The sequence below is a fragment of the Peromyscus eremicus genome, chromosome 3 (genome assembly GCF_949786415.1).
Source record: "Peromyscus eremicus chromosome 3, PerEre_H2_v1, whole genome shotgun sequence".
Classification (NCBI taxonomy): Eukaryota; Metazoa; Chordata; class Mammalia; order Rodentia; family Cricetidae; genus Peromyscus; species Peromyscus eremicus.
The window spans coordinates 46681850-46707962 of NC_081418.1; the positions used below are offsets into that span (position 1 = coordinate 46681850).

Genomic DNA, 26113 nt, shown 5'->3' on the forward strand with positions numbered 1-26113 from the left:
AAGGACAACTTGCTGGAGTCAGTTCTCTTTCTACCACATGTATTCACATATACAAACACATACACACAAATAAATAAATAAATAAATAACATATCAAAAAATGTATAAACCCTATAGATAAAATTTTCATAAAAAAAAGTTTTGTTAACATTTTTTAAGTGCTATTCCAAGAGTAAATATCTTTAAATTAACCTGAACAGTTGAAATCAAGAGCAGGAGAACTCCTCAAAAGCTAAATATATAAGCACGTCTATTTTACTTAAATAAATAAATAAAATAGACAACATAAAGCATAATGTTATTATCTCTAAAGAGACTGGCTCAGTCCAAGTTCAAGCACCTGGTGTGCTAGTCAATTTGACCACAAGCTAGGGTTAGCTGGGAGGAGGGAACCTCAACCGAGAAAAGGCCTCCATCAGATTGGCCTATAGGAAAGTCTATGGAGCATTTCCTTGAATGATTGATGCCGAAGGGCCCAGCCCACTGTAGGTGGTACCACTCCTGAAGAGATGGCCTTGGGTTGTATTGCAAGCTAAGTGAGCCATAAAGAGCAAGCCAATAAGCAGCATTCCTCCATGAGCTCTACTTCAGTCCTTGCCTCAGTTCCTGTCCTGATGTCCCTTCATGATGAACTGTAAGCCATAATCTTTTCCTCAAGTTGCAAAATTCTGCTGATGGTGTTTACGTCAGCAGCAGAAAGCAAAATGGGACACCTGGTGAATGGCAATCTAACAAGAGGGACTAAAGAGAGGGGACACAGTGAAAAGGGATCAAGTCTCCTAAGTCTCTCAAGTTATTAGATTTGACAACTATAAGGAGTCAAGATTAAATTTAATATTTTATTTTAAATACATAGAAACCAAAATTCAAAACTATCTGTAAACAAGCAGTGTAAGGGCCTCTGTTGTGATCTTCAAATACTGAGACAAATTTTGCCCTCTCCTAACTTACTAAGTCAATGCTTAGGATTTTACATTCCTTTGTTCCTTAGTGACAATGTTAACTAACCAAAAAATAGTTTGATGGAGGTTTTAAAAAAATCTTTTGAACATAAGACTATTATACAATGGAAGGACCAAAGGAAAATTCATTTGGGGGTACTGAAAAATGGGACAGAAAAAAACTGAGGGTCTAGTTCCCTAGTTTATTAAATTCAAAATATAGTATATTTTAGTTACATTTTAAACATAAGGTAAATATATATAAAGATGCCAATATAATAACGGACAATTCCAAATTTCAATGGCATGTTGCTATATACATAAAAGCTTATGTACTCTGCTTCTAACTGAATATATTTCCTTATATTTTGATAAGTTTATTTAGATAAATTCACTTTAATTTTTCGTGTTTACCAAAGTCTTAAAAACCTTGGGATACCACAAATGACATATTTAAATTACTGACATAGAAAACTTGTCTTCACAGAAAACATTTTATTTTGTATAAGCTTCAAATACACATCAATATTTAAACTACTACTATGCTATTTTAAATACTGCCAACTTTAAGTGGCACAATTAGCTTTTTACAGGCAAGAAAACAAATACCTCAGCAAAGGTGAAGTGTTTGTAGCTGGCAAATGCTTTAATTGGCTTTCTCACAACCCTAGAACTACGTAACATAAAACGAAAATAAATACCTTCATTTCCACTGGTATGCACAAAAATAATTTTTTTGTCTGTTTGTTTGGTTTTGTTCTTTGAGACAGGGTCTCTCTACATAGTCTTGGTGTCCTGTAACTCACTATGTAGACCAGAGTGGTCTTGAACTCACAAAGAACCACCTGTCTCTGCCTTCCAAGTGCTGGGTTACAGGCGTGTATCACCACACCTAGCTAAGAATTATTAATAATGAAGTTGAAAGACATCTAAAGATGTGGCGAGCCTTCCTACACAATGGGTAAAGCCTCCATTTATTCATTATGTCTCTGTAATGAAGTTTAACTTTCAAAAAGATATTATATATTAAAGTTGACTTAAACACACAATTGCTTTTTTGATGTGCCTTCTCTTCTAGGAAATAAGGACCCCAAGAATCTTATTCTTTAAAAACATGTTATTCATGCATTTCTTTGTTTGTTTGTTTGTTTGTTTGTTTGTTTGTTTTTCAAGACAGGGTTTCTCTGTGTAGTTTTGCGCCTTTCCTGGATCTCGCTCTGTAGACCAGGCTGGCCTCGAACTCACAAAGATCCGCCTGCCTCTGCCTCCCAAGTGCTGGGATTAAAGGTATGCGCCATCACCGCCCGGCCTCATGCATTTCTTTATATGAGTGGTGCATGCACCTTTTTGTGTGCTCCTATGTGCACACATGGAGGCCAGAGGAAGAACCTGGGAGGCTTACTTTCTTACTCCCCACCATATTTCCTTGAGACAGAGCCCGTCTTAATGAATCTGAAACTAGGCTGATGTTGAGAAATCATTTTATCTACCTTCAGACATTCCTCTTCTATTGTGGACAAAAGATTTATAATCTGCATTTTTATTTGTGCATTAAACTCAAAGCTGTTTACTAGTAATCAAGTGTCCCCTTCCTAACTGCCAGCACTAAGGTCACAGGTGTGCAGAGATTTCAACTCTAGTCTTCGTGCTTTTGTGACAAGTATCTTACCCGCTGAGCTATTTTCCAAGGCCCTCACATCCTATCTTCAACCATCCCTCTCTTGACTTATTCAATGAGAAACAAAATACAATGGTCCACTTTTAATATAAAAGTGCCTTAACAGAGCTTAGGGTTTAGATAAGCAGGGGATACTGGGTTCCCTGTCCAAACAGCTAGTGCCTGTCTGTCTAGGCCTTTTAGCTACCTTTCATTCAAACCTAAGGTTTTGTTGAGGGAGATCTGTTTGTGTTGACTGCTCCCAAGACCACACTAAAGTTTAATCTCAGGATGGAAAAATACAGGCCATAGTATGCTACATGACTAAGTATATGTATTGAATGGAGTGGGTAACAAAAATTAGGCAACATGAAGATTGTGCCTCCCTGGGTACTCAGCAAATGGTGAAGAGGGCAACAGGACCCTCATTGGGAACATAGGAATGACTGTTTTGCACCTAATGGGAGTACTTAATCAGCCTACCTGTCACTTTGTCTGAGCTGGTGATCTACCTAGCAAGGTCATAAACTGCCTCACTTTTGCCACTGAGTCTCTGGTACTAGTTACTTTGAAGTGGGGGTCCCATTATCCTCATCTAACTTTCTAATCAAATCCTTTAGATCAGTGGCTCTAGTAACTTTTTTTTAACTGTAGTCAACTTAAGTGGGGCACGAATCTCCAGATGACTTAATAGTTCCCCACTATATATGCACATGTGCAGTAACTACATGTAAATCAGAACGGGACAGGGACTGAAATAAAGACAGAATTCAAAACAGAAAACCAAACCCCTAGCAATTAACTAATTTTAATTTAAGTATCCTAGTTTAGCAGACTTTTACCCATTCAACTACTAAAAAAAAGCTCTGCGCTTTATGCAAAAAATAAAAATGGAGACTGTAAATCACTTGTCTACAATAAAGAGAACGAAGTCTTTCTGGAGACCTCTAAAATGCAGGCCACTTTTGTGGCTCCTGTCCGTACTGTAAGAATCACTGTTTTCTACTACTCCTAAGTTCACTTCTAGGCCTCTAGCTAGCAACACAGCAATGCCTCCACACAAAAACAATGAACATGTAAGATTTTACATAAAATTTCAGAATTCACAGAGTATCTTCATACCTATGAATGATTTAGCAAGTTCTGCTTGAGAGTATCTTGTACATTTTTGACAAACTACACTACACTTTTTTTTTTTTTTTAAATAGCTTTTCGAGACACGGTTTCTCTGTGTAGTCCTGGCTGACCTGAAACTTGCTCTAAAGACCCTGCTGGCCTTTAACTCATAGAGATTCACCTACCTCTGCCTCTCAAATGTTAGGATTAAAGGCATCCACCACCATCAGCTGGTACCTCTTTTGATACTTAGAGGTACCAAGTAATGCCAAGGAATCCAAAGAGGATTAATGCAATAATTACTCCCAATCTATTCAATTACTAAGGCATTCAGATGGCACCTGTCTATCAGAGCATATGTAATTTTCAGTACGAATATGGCCATGCTCTTTCAAAAAGGAGTTAGAAATGGTGGTCAGTGGTAAACTGTTTGCCTATCACCCACAAGACCCTGGATTTGATCTACAATACCAGAAAAAGATGACAATAACAACAATGGTGGTGGTGGTGATGACCACGACAATATACACTTCCTCTCCATGGAATAAAACTGATAAATTCCTATACAAGTTTTCCTTTCCATATCTTTACTATAGTATACTAGTGCCCTCTATCTGCGGTTGAAGGAAGCTTAGACACTATCAATTATTTCAAAGTTACAACTCTGAATGAAGTACAAGAGACTTTCAGTCAAATGATTTTACTTAATAAAAATGATTGTGACTGGCATTAACTTCTTTTCTAGCAATTCCTCCTTTAAAATTCTGGCATAGTTTAAACCTTTTAAATGATGGCAAAGTGTGGTGAGTCTAGTCTTTAAAGTGGCAGGGATTTTGGTCAGAATCTGGTCTCTATAATGCATTTGTGTGGACTACATGTTAACACTTAGCTCTGTTTAGTTTTCTTACCTGAAGTAATAATGACACTATCTTCCATACAGGACTACTAAGATTAAATAAGCATATAAATTTTCATTCACATCTTCCCTTCATTTTCCTACATGGACTACATGAGCCACATCAAGCCAGGACCACCTACACTGTGCAATGTATACTCTGTGATTCTTACCACTAGGCCTGCTCAGTGTCCACAGCACAATAGCCCAACCAGGTACTATTCCTTTTATAATCTTCAGCTGTTGCACAAATAATGTCTCGATCTACATTTTACAGCCCCAAGCTATAAACTACCCAACCTTATGCATTACAACTGATGGCTTCGTTTCCTGCTCTCAGCACTTGTATTGCATCATTTCAAAGCAACTTCACCATGCAGAAAAGTTGTTTTTAATAAGACCAATGATGTATATAAATGCTGAGTATATCAGAAATGTTTACTACAATAATCTCATTCTTTTATCAAGTACCACAGAAGTGGCAGGTAATGAGCAATGGCACATGGTTCATCATCTAGAAAGAGTAGGGGTCAGTTTGTTCAGCTCAAAAGATGGCTGGATTTAGCTTTTATTCCTAACTTCGACATAAAGAAACTTTCCATTATTTACTACACAGTGATTTTATGTTTTATGCTGGCATCTATTTATATATGTATATACATATACATACCCATTATGTATAAATGTGTAAGAAATACTCACATTTAACTAGACTTTAATATTTAGATAATCTTCAGTATTAAAGGGAATAAATAGACAGTTGCTTTAAAATTTTAAACCCAAGAATTTGTTTGAAGAAAGACTCTGACAATAATCTGTGTAATTTTTATTGATACATTTGAAAGCTGGTTATTTTACTAGACTCTACTATCTAAAGCTAGACATTAAAATATCACTTAAAGAACATTTAGATAGGATACAGTAAAATCATAGCTATTATTTAACTGTATAATGTTTGACAACTTACAGCAAAACTTAACCTTACAGTTTAAGGCATGAAAATCATCATATCATCATGAGACTTTGCACTACAAATTATAATCTGTTTAAACACTCATTTAATATGTACCACCCAGACCATGTAAAGGTTGAAGACAGGAAGACTGTCTGTTCCCAAGTTAAGACTCTAAATATGTTACACTCTCTCCTCACAGGATGTAACATCAGTGATCCCCTGGACTACACAGCTGTGCACATTTTTAACCCGAACACACAACCCTTCAGATGACTACCTTTTTTCTTTATAATACGCTTTCTCCTTTATGTTAGGGAGAAACCTTAAAGTGGGTGGCAAGAGCTTTTCAATATCTAACCCTCCTTGATTTCCTTTTTCCCTACCAACACAGGGTTCTTATTTGGTAAAAACCAAGAACTTGCTCTTTAGCCCAGACTGTGATCTTAAACTTGTGACCCTCTTGCATCAATCAGCCTCTTAAGTGCTAGGATTAGAGATGTGAGCGTTGTATCCAGCTCTGTGACTTCTTTACAACATGAAAGGCTGTCCCCATCTGTAAATAAGAGCTCAGAGTGAAGGCATTAAGAAGCTAAGTGTTACTAAGGAGCAGTGAGCAACAGAAATTCAAATTTAGCCATGCCTGGTAGCACACACCTTTAATCCCAGGACTCAGGAGGCAGAGGCAAAAGGATCTCTAAGTTCTATGCCAGCCTGGTCTACACAGTGAGTTCCAGGCCAGTGAAGGCTACTTTATAAGACCCTGTTTTAAAATAAAATAAAATAAAAATCATATTCAGAAACTATGACCTGACATTTATATATAGCTGAAAATGGTACATAAATAATAGATCTTTTTATGAGAAGAATGACAAGCAGGAGGGAAAGACATCTCACTAGAGTAGTATCAGTACTTAATCAGTACTTACGTATCATACCTTTGCAATGGTGTCACTTTGTTCTTATTTTTATCAACTGAACCCGTAGATAGCTGAAGAAAATTGGGATTTAATTTATATAATTCTTGAAGTAGCTTCTGTTCATACTCTTGGTGTTTACCCGCCTAATGAAAGAAGAAATTAAAACTGCAGTGGGATTCAAAAAACAATCTGGTATGAAATGTTTGGCTACTTTCTAATTATTAAAGGTACCATAAAGAGAACACTGGAGTTTTCTCACAGAGCCAAAGAAACCTCGGGATGATGCTACAAAACTTTTAGACCAACAAGTTTTTCCAGCCAAATACACTACGGATACTCCACAGACCAAAGCATTCCCTCAGAACCATATGTAGAGAACAATGTCACCACATCAGTGCATCAGAAAGAGGCCACTGAGATAGCTCAGTGGGTAAAAACACTTGTTGGCAAGCCTGACAATCTGGAGTTTGATCCCTGGAAAACACATATGGTAGGAGAGAACCAACCCCACAAGCTATCCTCTGACCTCCACATATGTGCTGTGGCATGTGTGCATGTGCACACATTGATGCACATGTGAACACACACATATTAATGACTAAATAAATATAATAAAAAATTTAAAGTCCTTGCAGTTTCTCTCACACAACTAAGTCCGCATCACTACTGAGTTTTCTGATGACCCAGTTAGCTTTAATTGTCAACTTGACACAACTTAGAATCACCTAAGAAAGAAATGCCAATGGAGGGATTGCCCAGATCAGTGGCCTGTCTGTGGAGAATTATTTTGAGGGTTAACTGATGTAGGAGAGCCTGGCCCAGCACACTGTGGACAGTACCATTCCTAGGCTATAAAAGAAAACTAGCTATAGATAAGCAGGTCAGCAGGAAAGCAAGCAGCATTCCTCCCTGAGTTCTTGCCCAGACTTCCCTCAAAGATCAACTACAACCTGTGAGCTGAAATAAACCCCTTTCTTCCCATAAATTGCTTTTGGTCATGCTGCTTGTCACAGCAATTGGAAGGAAACCGGAACATCTGATGATTAAACAAAATTTATCAATAGATGTCTGCTTCTATTTAGAAATCAACAGCACAATGAATCCAGTTTTCTTACATTTTTTCTTTATCTTGACACTAGATAAAAATGCCATTAATTTGTTTTTATTCTCTACTTTCTCCCTACCTATAACAAAATAAAAATGAATGTCTTCAACTACTCTAAACCAGGAAGAAGCAGTCACAGACAGTCTCTCCTTGTGTCCCAAGGCCTCACTGGGACAGAGTCTGGCTACTCATTTATACACTGTCTATCTGCTTCCTTGCTATAAAACTGGAGTGAAGTCTTACAGTAAGATAGTGGAGCACAGTGACAGGTGCTGCACAGTCTAGAAATCCCAAAATACTTCACTAGGCTGGCCTTTACAGAAAACCTTGCTGGCACCCACTACCTATCCCAGAAACAACGCCTTACTCTAGTTGGTTGGGGTAGCTTTCTATCAGAAGGCAATGTCACAAATGGTACAGGAGAAATCAGACAAGGATCACTGTAGAAGCAAACCGTAAACAAAAACAAATGGAATGAAAAGACTTCTCAGTACTTTTTACCATCTCTATATGTGTCTTGACTAAAAGAACTTTTCACTTAATGATGGAAATATCAACTACGTTAAAACTGTGATTTAAGTATATACTGTGGCAAAATGGAAATACAACAGAATAAAATAAAATCAAAATATGAAGTGAGGGTGGTTATCATCTAACTTAGCACAAACTGCATCATGTACAGCACACACGCACTGCTCCCTACACACAAGCTGGTTACTCAATTTTGAGTTATATAGTAACAAAGAAAGATGGTTTTTGGTTTTGCCATGATACAACGTACTCAAATGTTCTTTCTATACTGAGAAATATTTCAGCAAAGAAACTATTAGAATAATCTTAAAAACTCAGGTAAAAAGAACATACTATGAATGTGTTTTAAGATAAGAAAAGTATATTTTGATGTGAATTTTATATCTTTAAAGCATAAACCACCTAGAAAATTCTTTCTGTAATCAACACTTCAGAAGCTATTATGGCTCAGCCTGATATATAAGTGATTATGGAGCAGTTCATTCAGGCAGTTAAAAAAAAATCTCATTTTTCTCCTATTGTTGAACAACAGATTTACATGAAATCAACTTGAAATCCTTAGACAAACTTTCACTGTAATAGCAGGTGAGTATTAAATATATACACATGACTTAAAATGCAGTTTGAAATGTTTCTATCTAGATTTCATCCAAGAAGGCTAACCCAGGAGCTGGGGAGATGACTCAGTGGGCTGAGTTCGGGGCCGTGTGTGTGTGTGTGTGTGTGTGTGTGTGTGTGTGTGTGTGTAAACAAAACAGAATAAGTATGGAGAAGACAGTAGGATACTATGTACTCCTTGGTCAGCCAGTCTCAGATCAACCAAACAGACCCTGTCTCAAAAATTAAGGTGGAGAGCCATCTAGAAAGACTTTCCATGTTCTATGTGTACCTCTGGTTTCCACGGGTGCATGCACAGAAGAGGGCACCTGCACATACCTATATACGCCCTATATATGCACACACACTCAAAAAACAAAGTTTCACTTAAAGAAAAAAATCACTCATGAACAAAACTTTTTGAAGTTATTAACTAACAAAGATGTATTTTGTTTGCCCTGTTGAGTATCATTATTTTAAACACTGTTTTTTAATTTCAAAGACAATGTTGTCAAAAATCACCAACATGGTTATTATAATGAATGGGACTTAATCTGCATTAACTCCAAGTCAAAAGAGACAAAGCTTCATGCTGTTTACGATCTGCCTTTAAAGAAGCTCATATAGTTTCTAGTTTGACCTGGAATAAAAAGTAGCAATGAATGCCCCCCACCTTCTAAATGAGAAGTATTCCTGCAAAAGTCCACAGCAACAATCTGAAGTCCTCATCTACAAAAGGGAACTGCAGCATTGTGCTTTGGTATAATCCTCATTTTAATATGCCGTATGGTCAACATTTTTACTTGTAAAAGCATGTTTATACTACAAATTGAAAGGAGACAGGAGAAAAGGAAACGTAAAAAAGAAGACAGGATATTAAGCCTTCAAGTCACCTTTTATAGGGCACTGACTACTCTGTGGACACTTTCAAAGGAGAGTCACAGCTTAAAAATGGGATCAGCATCATTGGACAGATTATTATTTTCTAGAATATTCTATAAAGAGTAGATGTTGAACCAAAACAGACAAAAGCAACAACAAAAAACCCCAACTAATAATTACTGTAACTCCTTGGATTTCTTATTGCTGACATTCTCCTTTAGGTGGACTCCCGAAGTGTTTCCTGTGGTCAGTCAGATTCCCGTTTGAATATAAGCTGGCACATTAAACCTCTGGAGCATTTTGCAACAAATCAATCTGCTAATTTACTAATGTCGTCTTCCGACTTAGCTGACCACAGGCTCGTTCTTATTGGAACCATGTCCACAGAAGAGACATTTTAAGAGACACTTTAGAAATGCTACTTTAAAGTAATATCGGTTTCATAAACTCAAATCTTCGTTTTTGCCTTTATAATTTTAACTTTAAAAGTAATTCCTTTTGTACTAAACTAGTAATTCACATGAGTTTACTACCTGCATTTCCTCTTTTGTGAAGCTGGCTGCCTCATCTCCCAATTCATGCAGATACATGCAGTCAGGCTTTGGGCACTGCATATTCTTTAAGAAGTAACTGCAGTATTTTGTTGTACCTAAAGACGCCTGTAGGAAGAAGAGTGGAACAGGGGAAAGAACACTCAAAACATGAATTGATACCACAATGTCAATTCTCATGATTAATTTACTTTATTTATTATTTTACCTGAAATGAAACACAGACAGAACAAAGCATGACTGAGAACACTAGGGAGCTGAACTATTACTGGTGGACTTATTGTAGATGTTTACTTAGAAGATGTAGAGAAAACATCCAAGTGAATGGTTTCCAGAGTTTGCAAATTCAAATCTTCTTATCTAGGCATCAGGGGCAGAGAAAAGCCTGTTCCATGTTTATAAGTAGTTCAGTACAGAAGAAAGGAAATTCCTTTTTCTAAGGATGCCATCCTTCTTCCATTTACACTGGTTGGGATTATTTGCCCAAACATAAACAAATCATAACTATTACCCAACTCTGATGAGAACAGTTCTATTTTCATAAAATAAGAAAAACATGAGTTAAAATGTTAAAGTATTATCCTCTAGATAATGTGCATTCCCACTCAATAAATAAAACAGAGCCCTACTTAGTACTAAATAATTTGTGTATACAGGTTGGTATGGAAACCAAAGAGATAACCTTTAAATTAAATGCCTTAAAAGTTACCTTTTAAATGCCAGGTACTCCTCTACTTTTTAATCTTAACGCTTCCTCTTAAAAGACTGAGAATAATCAAGAGAAACATATTACCTTCAGTGTCCTGCCATCTACCACCACATTGTTGACACACTGTATTGCTCTGAGAGCATCTTCTGACCGGATATAGGTTACATAAGCACTGGCACTCGGACCCTAAAGCAAAGCACATCCCATTCCACTGTTGTTAGTTTCAAATTAGTGCTGAAAAGTAAAATTCTTTTGCAACCTGCCTAAGAACTCTAAAAGTTTTTATTTTACTACTGACATTGTTAATAACAATGGTAATAATTAGAATAGTTTCTGATATAATGTTGTTCCTTCTATTAGCTCATTTAAAAGTAATCATGCTTGAACTTTATCTAGCTAAAGTGGATTATAACACAGATAAATAAAATAGTATCTTTCCTCCCCCCACCCCCTATTTTTCAAAAGTAACTTGACAGGCTCATCAAAGTTATAAAAAAGTTTAGAAGTGAAATTTTAAAAGGTCAGATTTAAAGACACTGTATCAAAGTAAATACTCTCAAAAATAAACATGATCTGTACATGTTGTTAACTAATACCAGTTTAACAAAGCTGCTGTATTAAGTTTTCAATATCTAAAATTATCTAGTTATCAGGTTGCGTGGTAACCACCCCCACCCCTTAACCCCTTCAATAAACTTTGGTTTTCTATTTCCCTCTTATTCCATCAAGCCATTTGCTCTATGTCCTGAGGGATCAAATGAACATACAAACTCCCCAGCCCACCAACAGAGGTCACTACACTGTATAACTCCTTTGACCCTCAAGCTTTCTGATTGCAGAAAGCGAATTTTCCTTCTGACAGCCCAGGTCAAGCCCAGACCATAGGGAGGAAACGCAAAAATCCCTATAATGAGTTACCTGTGAGCCTGCATATGATGTGCTATTATTGATGACAACTTTATGTATTTTACCAAACTTCCCAAAATACTCTGGTCGTTTTAAAACCTATAAGAGAAGAAGAAATAAGGCATAAACTGTCCCCGCTTAATCATCTTTATCCTTATAATGGGGACATTTACCATCCCTTGTAAGTGAAAAGCACACTGGTAATTTTTTAAATTTCTAATTAATGTGACTACCTCCTAAGTGCATTTATGTAGCTAACTCACAGGATATTTTAAGAGCCTAACTAAGAGCTATTCTTTTTTTTTTTTTTTAAACACTAAATAGGAACTGAGATTTAAGTTTGGCATTACTATGTTCTAATGTCTGCATCAATATCTCACCTTCACAGAAACTGTACTGTCACCAATAAATGACTTTTATGAAGCAGTAATGATCAAAACAATGATCAAAATTATATACAAGAACAGAGAGGCAAAGAACAGACATAAGCAATGACATTTATGTCTCATAAATCTATTGATTATTACACTAAGGCCCTGCTTATAAATTCCAAATATGCTAATAGCATCCCCTCAATCTTCTACGCTTTATGATCTATCACTATGTGTATAATTTCCTATGTCAGTAAATTCACTATTTTGCAAGTATCTCATGGATTACTCCCTCCTCACAATCTTTGCTGCTAAGTTAGTGCTAAGTTCTATCTAGAAAGCCAACTGATATTCTTCCTCTAGTGCCTCAGTCACTTCTTGGGGTTTTCCTGGCCTTACCTCTCTCTCACCTCTGGTACTTTGTGATTACTACAGTGCTCTTTTAGATTTTCTTACAAACTTCCATAACCTTGACTAATGTGATCAGAATATTATATGATACAAAACCTCTCCATGACTTGGAACTCGCTCAACATTAAATTTTGGTCTTTTCCTAGAACTTTACAGACAGCAACCTCTTTCTCAAATGAACAGTCTATGTTATGCCATTAATTCTTAACCGTTTTCAACATAATACACACTAATCACACTATTTTGGGTGGTGTTTATAAGATTACACACAGGCAGTTTTAATTGACTAAAAGGTTCCACTTTTTTACCTACCCAGACCCCTTGACTTATAGAACAATAATGGTAGCTAATGAAATGAAACCTCGTCCCCAGATTGTTTCAGGGGTTAAGGATGGAGAAGAAAATAGTTTGAAAAGGGGTTTTCTGGCCAGTAAAATTTGAAACTGCATTCAATATTCCAGCTGGAAGAATATCAATTCAGCTAACAGGCTCATAGCTAAAATGCCTGTTTCCCATGGCTGGCAGCACATGGCTGTTCTTGAGCAGCAGCTCTTCTCCGAAGTGAGTTTATAGCAGCAGTTCTCAATGAAGGAAGCACTGAAGGGGCCACTGTAGAGATCAGGGGAAGTTTTAATTGGGAAGGGAGGGAACTTTAAAGTTCAGAGGTTGGAAGCCAGGGAATGATTCTTGCATGACTCAAACTAGCCCTGCCCAACAGTGGTCCTTGGTACCTTCTCAATGTCCTATAAGACATGCATGTAGCTATGAGGCCTGTCTATAGTTAAGGGAAGTTAGAAACTTCATATTATACAGAAACAAAGTATTTTCTCAGTTTTGACATAAATTGAATTTATAGATAATATGTAATTAAGGAAAGACTACACATACTTTGAAATTTACTAGTTGTTTTGCAGAAATCACATCATTTCATGGAAACTTAAGTTGTGAATACATATACCTGTAACAATCTACATGTCTAACTGCTACGTTTTGTAGTGTAAAAACACTACTCCAAGAAATTGAATATTAATGCAAATCATTTGAGAGACAAGTTAAAAAAGAAATTCATATCATCCAATAGGTCTAAGACAGACCTAAGAATTGACAAAGTAAACTCCAAAGTAATAATAATGCTTCTGGCTTAAAAGGTCACACAAGTAGATATGCTCTAGAGTAGCTGTGACCAAGCACTTACATACAGAAAGGTCTTTTCATCACTGTTTTCCTTGAGATTTTACACACACACACACACACACACACACACAGAGAAATATACAGGGGGAGATACCATCAAGAATACATTTTCAATTGTATTAATGATTAATTAAAACACTGAATTATTCCTGTTCGTAAGTCTTTTCAAGGAAAGTGGAATGTCTTTTTGGGATTTTGTTCATACTTTTAGTTTTTTATCTAAGTGTCCTGTTCATATGTGTACTTCTTGACTTATCTCAAGGATTTCTTCATCCTTGTCTTTTGAAGGTGTTGTACATGCCAGGTGTGGTGGTGGCAGCACTTAGGGAGGCAGAGAGAGGTAGATCTCTGAATTCAAGGCTAGGCTGGTCTACAGAGAGAGTTCCAGGACAGGCAGGGCTACACAGAAAAACGCTGGGCAGAGAAAGGAATATAAGGTGGGAGGAGACAGGAATTGGTGCTCTTGCAGAGGATCTGTCAGGTTAAGGAGTTGATGAGGTAAGAGGTGGTAGCTGTGGCTTGTTCTGTTTCTGATCTTTCAGCTTTCACCCTGATATCTGACTCTGGGTTTTTATTATAAGACCATTTAGGATTCGTGCAACAATCCCACCTGACACAAGAGCATTTACGGCACACAGGAGAACACTAGCCCAAGGAAGCCTGTGTCATTTTCATTCAACAGAAAAACAATGGCATACGTGGCCAGACAGGTAGTTTGCCATAAGGTCATGTAGTAGGCAGGCCCTTATGAGGAATTTGAGTTTTACTCTAATTAAGAAAAGCAGAAGACTACTGTAAGAAAATGAAGGATACAATTTGTTTGGCTATGGGGTAGAGTACAGGCTTATAGGAGTAAAAACTTGGGGGACCATTATTTGGAGAGCAGTAGTGCCTGTGTCAAATGCTGTTGACTGGTCCAATAAAATTAAGTCATTAAGAAAAAGACAGGTAGACAGGCAGTGGTGGCGCATGCCTTTAATCCCAGCACTTAGGAAGCAGAGACAGGCAGATCTCTGTGAGTTTGAGGATAGCCTGGTCTACAAAGCAAGATACAGGACATCCAGGACTACACAGAGAAACCCTGTTTCGAAAAACTAAAAAAAAATTAAAAAAGAAAAGAAATGGAAGAAAAAGACAGGTAATATTTCAACTAAGAGCAGCAGTGGTTCTGGATTCTGGTTGAATTACTAAAATGGAAGTAATTTGGGGGCTTTGTCAAATTATCAATACAGGTCCTTCCCCAAAACATTCTGATTCAAGTACTCTATACCAAACAAGAATGCATAGTAAAGTGCAAACGAATGGGATCTAACAACAACAACAAAAAGAAGGCATTTTATACAATTTTAGTTTTTCATGAACCACTTTTAGAGTTGAAGAGTTGAAGACCACTGATTTATGGAAATAGTTTCAGGTAAACATCTGGGCATAACACCTTCATGACAAAACAAGATAGGTATAAAATTACATTGACATGCCCATATGATAGCCAAAATGGTAATTCCAGAGCACAGATCTAGCATGTCATTCTATTCTTGAGAACATTCAACAGCTTTTCACTGCCTTTAGGATCAAATGCAACTCCTCAACATTGTTGGCAAACCTTTCATGATTAAGTGCCACTCAACCTGCCCCAACCACATCTCATCACTGAACGCTAACCTTCCAGACAGAGAAATCAGATTGCAGAAAGAGGTCTTTCTTATTCAGAAACCCTTGGACATTCCCTACGCAGCAAACACTTTAGCCCAAAGACAGCAAAGATGAGCATACCTTCCCTGCACATGCTATCCCCATGTGCCACTAAAGCAACACAGTGCTCCTCACAGAGGACTGTTACCTCTGTAAATAAGCAGGTGCTGTTTTGTGTATTGTGTATGCTTAGTGTCTTACATAGTGCCCGGCATGGTGTAGGTGCTCAACAGGTTTTAAATGAAAAAAAAAAAAAATGAATTGTGTTAACATTAAGTGAAAAGAATTACATAAAAATCTAAGTGTGGTAGCTCACAACACAGAAGCCCGAGGCAGAGGGGTTTTCAGGAGTTCAAGGCCAGTGTGGGCAACAGACTGTCTCAAAAGGAAAACTAAAACTTGAATGTGTACATCAATAACACTGGTAAGCCTCTAAGTATTAGCAAGTAACCAATGATTGATATGAAAAGGCTGTTACAGCAGAGGGAATTCAAAGAATTTAAACATTCCATATTAACACGAACACTCTAGATTTTGCCTAAACAACCGATAAAACAGAGGCAGAAGTATTCTTTTTGGAACATGGTCAAGCATTCATGGACACTGCTAAGAAAAACAAAAATGTAGCAATCAGAGGCTGCTTAGTGGATAATGAATGGATTAAAAAGGCAATCATCAGCACAGAATACACCAGAATATGAGAAGCTCTATCATACTAAACAAGTCACTCAACTTTCTTTTGCCTCAGTTTCTCATTTATAAAATGAAATGTTTGTGCTTTAACAGCTATTTAACTCCTCAAATGAAATGTTCTCTGGAGCTACCACATATCTGGGACACTATCTGATCTTATTTGCTGCCTAGCTAATATTATTAATTCTCAAAGTGGAACTTAATCATCCTTTTCTTGGGGAGGCTTTTTTTTTTTAAAGTGTATGTGTGTTTTGCCTATGTGCATGCAGTGCCTTCAGAAGCCAGAAGAGGATGTCAGATTCCCTGGAACTGGAATTAAAGATTGTGAGCAACCTGTAGGTGCTCGGAACCAAACTTGGGGTCCTCTGCAAGAGCAATAAGTGCTCTTAATTGCTGAACTATCTCTCCAGCCCCCTACTTCTCAGGAATGTGCGAGCACTTGAATTCTGTCTTCTCTAACCTATAAACTTGCTGAGAGTACAGTTTATGTCTGGCTTGCTACCTAACTTATGTTCAGTATCCAACATAGTATGTATTCACAAAATTCAAAATTTAATAAGAATGATTATCTCCACAAACTTGAAATCTTAGGACTTTTAAGATATAATTATCTGTTAATCATCAAATTACCACAGCTTCTGAAATTTTTTTCTATTGACTAATAAAAGAATACACTTGATAACTGATCGTGACATAAAATTTTCTGACATTCAAAAGCTATTTTAAAACTACATTTTTAGGACTTTAAGATATATATATATATATATATATATATATATATATATATATATATATAAAATTACCTCTTAATCATCATTAAATACCACAGCTTCTGAGATTTTTTTCTACTGACTAATAAAAGAATACACTTGACAATCAATCCACTTCTAGATGTGACTTCACATTGCTACTAATACTAGAGATGGCTAAACTAAAGATATATAAAAGCTCTCCGATCAAGATGAAAGTCCCAGCAAGTTACTGAAGTAGCAATTTCACAAAGGCAAAAGTCATCAGCATGATTAGGGAAAAGGAACAAAAAAAACACAAGTGAGTCCGAGCAGTGGCTCAGCAGGTCAAAATTCTTGCTGTGCTTATCTGACAACCCGAACTCTGTCCCTGGAACCCACACAAAGGTCAAAGAAGAGAACCAACTAGGCAGACCACCCCATTATGAGTGTACACACACACACACACACAGAGACAGAAAATAAAACATTGTTTTAAAGGCAAAATTGAAAGGGACAAAGACAGATTAGGGCAAAGTTGTAGTCATATTCAAGAGACATGGTCACAGGAGAGGTGGGATTGTGTCTGCCTGAGAAAAGCAAAAACAATGGAAGCTTACAAACAAGATGGAGTGACTGTTCAAGTTAAGTTGTGGGTCTAAAAGGAACTCTTTCTTTAGTACTTCTTACTCAAGTCCTTTTTTGCTTGAGTGTTTTCTTTGTTTCTTGTGACAGGGCCTCACTGCTCAGGATGGCCCCACACTCATTAAGTAGACAGGATGGTCACAAACTCATTGTCCTCTTGCTTTACCACCCTGAATGTTCGGATCACAGGTATGAATTCTTGGCCAAGCCCTTTGCAAAGAAGCAGGTCTCCTGATAAGATAGAAGCACTACTGCCAAGGTCCCTGAACCTATATTCCTAGTAATTCTTTGTGTGTGGTGCCTGTAGAGGGCAGGACGAGGGAGTGGACATGTACCATGGTACATGTAGAGGTCAGGGGATAGCTTTGCAGAGTTGATGCTCTTCTTCTACCATTAAATGAGATCCAGGGACTGAACTCAGATCATTGAGCCATATTACTGGCCCAGATCCTAGTAATTCTTGATCTTGAATTTTTAATGCTCATGATAGGTTCTTCCAGGTAATAAGTCCCTGAGATTCTCCTCTATTGATCTGGAGGAATTTTAAGGCCTTAATATAAACTCAATTGGTGAATATTTATTTTTCTAGTCTTTACAAAAAGAGCCAGCAGGTTCAATTATAGTTAGATATAAAGTTATCCCCCCCCCAAAGGATCATATACTGAAGGCTCCGTCTTGTAGCTAGTAGATATGAAAACTCTGGCCTAATAAATGATCAGTTTGCTAATGGAGTCATAGTTGACTAGATTACTGGGAGGTGGTAGAAAGTAGGGAAAGTGGGGCCCATGTAGATGAAGTGGGTCACTGAGGTGTGCCTTTGAAAGGTGTCTTGTTCCCAGACTCTTATTTTGTTTGTGCTGATCAGCATCCTCTCTCACATTCAGTTACCAGCAGGATGATTTCTCTCACCTTAGGCCCACAGCAATGAAGCCAGCTAACTGAAGCCTCAGACAGAAACTATGAACCAAAACCAATCTTGTTTTAAGTTTTTTCCCCCACCCACCAGGTATTTGCCCCAGGTAGTAAAAAGATGCCAGAAACAGACAAGTGAGTGTTCTACAACAGAGCTAATCTCCAGCACCATGAGGAACATCCTCTTATGTTTTCAAGAACTTCTTTTGCAAGACTACCTAAAGTCAGCACTTTCCTACTGAAGCAAACATTCTAGCTGATACTTAGCTTCAGTTTTCCTTCCCAACAATCTTGTCAGCACTTCATGATATAGTGGAAATTAAAAATTAGCAAATGCATAGCCAAAGCCTGCAAGAAAGTATGAGCTCAAAGAAACTTCAGTAAGACTAACTGAAGGAGGAGAAAAGAGAAAGGTTAAGAGTCATCAACTAGGGAACTGAACTACAAACAAAGAATTTGGTCTTTTATTTCACTTAGTCATATTTTCCTTCTTTCTCTAAAACTGGCTTAGATTGACAAAGTAAAGGAATAATGATACACTACAAGAGTTCTGAATGAACAAGAGTTACTACTTGGGGAGTATCAAAATGGCTCAGAAATGGTTCAGCTGGTAAAGACACTCACTGTTGGGACTGATGACCTGAGTTAAGAGCCCAGAACCCACACAGTGGAAGGAGAGAACTGAGTTCTACAAACTCCTCTGACCTCTACACATACAGTGTGGCACACAGTACCACTTAGGCAGCTCATTAAGATTACTTAGAAGGTTCAAGTAACTCTCCAATTACTTGGTCCACACAGCTACAGAGAAGGGAAAGGAAAAAACAAAAAAACAGTACTCACAACTCGTGTTAGCCTTGAAGATGACAGAGTCATTATTTTCACAATCTATCAGCACTAAAGAGACTTTCAGTTCAAGCCCTCAGTTTTACAATATAAATTGAAGCCCAGAAAGATTAAGGCATGCCTAAGATCACAATTGGCCACTGGTTGGTTCTTAACCACTGCTAAAAATTATTAATACTCATATTTTCTCCCAAGGTTTATTATTTTCAGAGGAATCTTCCAGTTTATCGGGGTCAATTATTATTTTCAAAAGGACAGGCAAACAGAAAAGACTGTCGTGCTGACAATGAAATCAGAAGAGGACTTACTTCTGGGTCTGCTAGGCGCTGTGACAGACCTACAACAAAGACGAGGTTTTTTTGTACCACACGTACACTAGCCAAATGTTTTCGGTTTTCTGAAATTTTCTGTTTTCTCTCATTTTGTTTCTGCTTTTTCTCATTCTTTATCCTTTGCAATTCTTCCTGGGAAAGTGGTTTATAAACTGCTGGGTCTTCTGGATATGGCTATAAGTATAATAAACAAGATGACATTAGCATTAAATAGAAAAACTGCATAAATGATAAATACCAAATTCTGAGCAGCAGGTAAGACTGATAGTTTCCCCTCTTCTGACTGTTTCAACTGCTTTAAAATATTTTTATTTAATAAAAGTTAAAAGTGCTAAAAATTAGCCAGGCGGTGGTGGCGCACGCCTTTAATCCCAGCACTTGGGAGGCAGAGCCAGGCGGATCTCTGTGAGTTCGAGGCCAGCCTGGGCTACCAAGTGAGTTCCAGGAAAAGGCGCAAAGCTACACAGAGAAACCCTGTTTCGAAAAACCCCAAAAAAAAAAAAAAAAAAAAAGTGCTAAAAATTATTTTTTAAAGCTTAGCAGAGATCACTTTTAATACAAATGTCAAAACAACAAAATCAATCACTCAATCTTGGTATTCCCATTACACATTGCACACCATTATGAGAAAGATTATGCTTCTAAGCCGCTGTGTAAAAGGCAATGAAGATTCGAGTCCAGACTACTGCCGAGGGCCATGTCTGGGTCTGTAGTGCTATAACAGCCAGGGTTCGTGTTGCTGTACATGGCCTGGAATCTGGACCACCACCTGGGGCCGTGTAAGTGTCTAAGGGCCAAGCCAGTCCGGGTGGCCTGTGCAGCCAACTGGGGCCATGGTGACTGCTGCTACCTAGGCTGCTACCGAGCACCATGTCTGGGTCCACGGTCCTACTGCACCCAGGGTTTGTGTTGAAGTCCATGACCCATACTGCCACCAAAGGCCGTGTGGATCTCAGGGTAAGGTCAGCCACCTGAGTCCATGTTGGTGGCCGAGAGGAATGCTTGCAGGCAGGGCCATGCAGATCTGAGTAGCCTGCGCTACTACCCGATACCATGGTGACATGGGGTCAAGACTATAGCTGAGGGCCATGTCAGGGTTTGGTCCCATTGCAGTCAAGGTCTGTGTTGATGTCCAAAGTTCCCGTTACCATCGAAGACCACATAGATGCCCAAGAAGTGAGGCCATGTTAGTGTCCAAGGGCCATGCTGCCACTGAGGCTGTGCTGATCTGAATAGCCTGCACACTTCCACCTGGGGCAATGGTGACACCTGGACCCACTGCTGCCGAGGACCATGTCTGGTTCTGTGGTCCCACAGGTCTGTGTTGCCACTAAAGGTTACATGGAAGCCAGAGGTTGAGGCCCTAACCTATTGCCTTGTTCCTGAGCCATGCCACCATGAGAGCCATCCTGATCTAAGTGGCCTATGCTCCTATCTGGAAAAAGGATATTGTCCAGGCCCAAGCATGCTGCCAAGGGTCATGTCTGGGCCTGTGGTCCTGCTGCAGCTGGGCTTTGTGTTGATATCTGTGGCCCGTGTCACCTTAGGGGACAGTGAGAACCATTCCTGATGGAATCAGAGGGCCATGCTGAGTTGGGCCTGGGATAGCTGGATCTGCCCCTCACTGGACACTGTAGCAAGAAAGCTGCCCCGCCTCCCCTGCCCCCCCCTTTCACCATAGCGGGGGAGAGCTAACCCTGACTGCATAGGCATAGGGGAGCTGGCTCTGCCCCTCAGGCCCTGGTGACCTGGACTGACCAGCTCAACTACTACCCAGGCCTACAGCTGGGCCTAGGGTTGGCCCACCCTAGCATCTACCCCATCTAGGACCTGCTGGAGCTCATGAAGGAACTGTTCTGTGGAATGATAACCACAGGATCTCTAAAACAGGGTGGCTGTGGGATATCCCAGAGGAGTTTCGGTGAGGACCCAATGATGACAGTGTACCAGAAATGAGGCTTTGAAACAGACCAGTGACTCATTGCTATGAATATTTGCAAGTAAAGCTGATAGGACAAAAGGGTATATTATGTGAGACATTGAGGCCCCCAATGCCACCAGGACGAATAAAAAGGTGTTGGAGAGACGGCAAAGAAGGAGGAACAAAGAAGGTTTTTGTTGTTGCTCTTATTTTTCTTTTTGTTTGTTTATTGCTTACTTTGTTTCTGTTTGATTTGTTTTTTAATTTCTGTTTTGGGGATGCTGCAGTGGGAAGGGGAGGAGATGGAGGGACTGGGGGGTAGGCAGAATTGGGATGTATGATGTGAAATTCCTAAAGAATCAATAAAGAAATTATGTTAAATATAAAAAAAAAGCAAAGAAGACAGTTCTATTAATAAAATATGGATTTTATATGTTATAATCAACAAATATTTAAGGAAATCCTACTATGTACTAAAATATTAATTAGGTGATATACTTGTTAGTGTGTATGTGCAGGTGTGTGTGTACATGTGGAGGCCTCTACCTCATTTATTTGAGACCGACTTTCTCACTGAATCTGGAGCTCACCGATGGCTAAGCTAGCAGGCCAGCAAGCTCTCGGGATCCCTCCCTATCCCTCAGGTGCTGGGGTCATAGAAACATGCCTGGCTTTTACCTGGATGCTAGGATCCAACTCTAGTTCTCAGGAGTGCATAGTAAGTACCTGACCGAGCCACGTCCTTAGCCTATGTCCTTTCTGACTGTTTGTTTTAAGTACATTCCTAGTCTAATAGGGAGAAAGATGAGCATAAATATTCAGACTCTGGCCCAAGAGTTCAAATTCAGTTCTAACATTATCTGGTCATGTGCCCTTAAACAACCAGTCTCTAAGCCTCCATATCCTCATGTATAAAGTACAAACAATCCTAAAATCTGATGTAAAGATTAAGTAATACTCATAAAACAAGTATCACTGTGCCCTCCAAAAATACTAGCAATCTCTTTGTTGTGTGTCTTTGTCTTTTCCTTCTCAGGATTACAGTATTTTCATTCCTACAGCTAATATCAGGACCACTAGTGGGCCAAGAATGTGGAATCAGAGTGTCAGGCTTTGAATTCCAGCAACCTGCTCCAAAACCATATGACCATTCTGCCCCAGCCTTCTCATCTGTAAAATAGGAATCACATTTAACCAGAAGTTCTCTAGAAGAGGATTAAAAGTGATGAAAATATGTCCTGTACAAATAAGTGCTAAAGATTCGGTTATCAGTACTGCTAATAACATAATCAATGGATAGCAGTTACTTAAAACTGACTATAAAGATCCCTGGGAAGATGTGATGATTAATATTCATTGTCAATCTGACTGCATTTAAAATCATCTGGAGACACACACACCTCAAGGGTGTTTACAGAGAGGACTAACCAAGGAGAGAAGACCCACCCTAATATGGCTAGCATCATTCCATTGACTGGGGTGCACAACTGAATGAAAAGGTCAAAGGTCAACTGATTGTCAGAATGCCGCTCTCTGCTTCCTAACTCTGGTGAATGCCTTTCCTATTCAGTACTTTTCTATTTAGTACTAGAAAACTAACATGAATCATCCCACACATTAATACATGTTCTGGTTCCAAATTATCATATCCAAACTTAATAGTTCTTTACCAATCTTCTTACAAGAAAGCACCAAGACTGTATCTATTATTTCCTTCAGAGAGAGTGCATGACTTTACAGATGTAATACAGCCAGTTAACACAAGAAAGGCAACACCTGACCCTGACCCTGACTCTCAGGCCAGTGCTTTCTACTTCATTAGGCCTTCAAGATCATACAAGGCTTGTTTTCAACCAATCACTCACACTCATGGGAAAAGAACTACAGAGTTAATACTGGACAGTAAAAACCCATACAGCAAAATAAAGTTGTTTGGAAGCACTTACCTTTCTACACGCAGGACAAAGCCCATTCTCATCAGTGCGAATTCGATGCCAACAAAATCGGCATATCTGGTAGCCACAGGTGCAAGGGAAAAAGTTAATATCATCTATCTCCAAGGGCTCCATGCAAAGAGGGCATTCCACAGGGTCTTCCTTTGCATCAGGACTGCGAGACATCTTCACGCTTCTTAGACAGCAGCAAAAGTTTATAATAATTTAAGGGAGAAGGAAATTCAGCACTGAGAGCTAAAATGTAGAACTCTGAAGACCTGCATGAGAAAAAAATTTAAAACATACTATTTACTATAGGAAAAATACTTACTTTTGCTATAATCATAGGATAGATTTCAGAAAATTTCTGCATATGAAGAAAAAAGAACTGGCATTTTAGGTTTCAGAAGCAATAGAATGTAAAAGAATTCCCATTTCTTCCAGTGAAGACATTTAATACTGATCTAAACATGGTTTATAACACATTTTAGGAAAATATAAAATAAAGAAGACCTTCAGCTTTAAAAAAAACCCTGAGGCCAATTAAATAGCTCAGTGGGTGAAAGCACTGGCTGCCCAAGCCTACTGACCTGAGCTCAATGACCAGAGTTCACACGAACAGAATCAACTCCATAGAGTTCTCCTTGGATTTCTAGGCACACAACATGACATGTGCATGCCAGCATATTCATTCTCTTTAATAATAATAATAATTAAAATAATAATAATAATAGTAAGTTCAAAACTATGCACACTTAACTATGTAACTTTCACTTAAAAGCTAATAAGGAACATAACAATTATGATATGACAAAATGTATCACAATTTACAAAAGGGATTGATAAAAATGAGATTTAATCACCTATAGTTACATATTAATATCAAATTCTTGCCAGAGAAAATATAGTTTACAACTAAACAAGTATGCCATAACTGTTTACAAATATATAATACTATGCAAATGAAAACTGCTGAGCAAATAAATGTATTTATAAAATATTCCTATAGTAAGTGCTACAAAAAGCCTGTAAGAAATCAAAGAACAAAACAGACCTTTCTGACCCAATCATGCTTTGTGAAATGTGAATTCTTTTTAAGTTATGGAGAGTTGAAAACCACAGTTAACAATTTCATGCTGTAGGGTAAGTTGAAATCACTATTTACAGTTGAAATGGTAAAGCTGTAAACTAATCTACATCTTGATGCAATCCCACAGCACAATGGTTTAGAAACAACACACAACTGAACAAAGCAATTTTAAAGGTTACACTGAATATTGGCATTTCTGAGGGCTAAATATGATGTTAGCCCAAGCAAATACTCAACTGTCTTCTATGAAGCTGTTAACTTCTTACTTCAGAAAAACAGAATAGCAAAGAAACTAAATACAAAGAAATAGAAATAAATAAATAAATAAATTTTAATTTTTAACAGAAATCACACTACAAATCAATATGGATGAGATTGACCCCCACCACCACCCCACCCCACCCCCGCTTTATTTTGGTTTTTTGAGACAAGGTCTCTCTATAACAGCCCTAGCTGGAAATCACTTTGTAGAACAGCTGGCCTTGAACTCATGGATCCGCCTGCCTCTGCCTCCTAAGTGCTCGTATTAAAGGCACATGCCACCATCTTATAAATAGTAAGAAACACTGGTACAGGCAGTATCCATGGCAGGGAAGGACCATTTTATAAATAATAAGAAACACTGACATATCTAACTTATACTATAATAAAATAACACCCTGTGGTGTGGTGGTGCAGAGGCCTTTAAATCCCAGCACTGGGTCTCTAAGTTCCAAGACAGCCAGGGCTACACAGAGAAACTATGTCTCCAAAAACCAAAATAACACTCAAAGGTGACTGGAAACTTATTTGGTAAACTACTGAAGTGTTGGAAAAATAAATAGGTAGGTTTTTCTTCCCCCACTTAAGCCCCATTCACCCAAATGAGATGCCATAAAAAGATATAGTTGACTAACATGAAAAGAAAAAACAAAATTAAAAGCAAGTAACCTAGGTTCAGTTCACAGTACCCACATGATGGCTCTTAAACATCCCTGACTCCAGTTCTAGAAGATCCAACACCCTCTTTTGGCATTTAGGGGCACATATGAAATCTTTAAAAATAAATAAGACAGCCAGACAAAGACAGACAGACAGACAGATAATGAATAAAGAAATAAATAAAAGCCTTTGTTTTTTATTCAATACACTGCCTAAGTAAGAAGCTCTTCTACATAAATACACCCATATAACAAGCATTATGCTATGCTCAGTAACCATCATATCAAAGAGCAAAATACTGCCAACAAAGCATCCACAAACAGGGAAACCATTAACAGTTAAGATACAGCAATAAAGCTAGGAATGCTCATCATCCCAGCATGCAAGTGGAGATAGGACGATACAAGAGATACAAGAATGCAGCGAGTCTATGCTATGTAGCCAGCTATAGGCCATCTAGGGCTACAGTGTGAAACCCTTGCTTTAAAAAAAAAAAAAAAAGGAAAATAGATATAGCAATTTAGTAAATTTGTGTAAGTTGACTCAGAAAGAGATTTATTCTTTTTTTTTTTTTTTTTTTTTTTTTTTTTTTTTTTTTTTTGGTTTTTCGAGACAGGGTTTTCTCTGTGTAGCTTTGCGCCTTTCCTGGAACTCACTTGGT

At 38.1% G+C, this 26113-nt stretch overlaps 1 protein-coding gene across 3 annotated transcripts in view; it reads right to left on the reverse strand.

Moving 5' to 3' along the window:
* Nucleotides 1–23720, reverse strand: part of Cnot4 (CCR4-NOT transcription complex subunit 4) — a 63264-nt gene extending 39544 nt beyond the window's left edge. For all 3 annotated transcript variants that reach the window (XM_059257566.1, XM_059257565.1, XM_059257567.1), the window contains exons 1-6: nt 23454–23720; nt 19563–19760; nt 11775–11861; nt 10941–11042; nt 10130–10255; nt 6500–6624 (exon numbers count right to left, since the gene is read on the reverse strand). In XM_059257566.1, the coding sequence (XP_059113549.1) occupies nt 6500–6624; nt 10130–10255; nt 10941–11042; nt 11775–11861; nt 19563–19760; nt 23454–23627 (812 nt within the window). In that variant the 5' untranslated portion in view covers nt 23628–23720. The remainder of the gene's footprint in view (nt 1–6499; nt 6625–10129; nt 10256–10940; nt 11043–11774; nt 11862–19562; nt 19761–23453) is intronic.
* Between the last annotated feature and the right edge of the window lie 2393 nt (nt 23721–26113).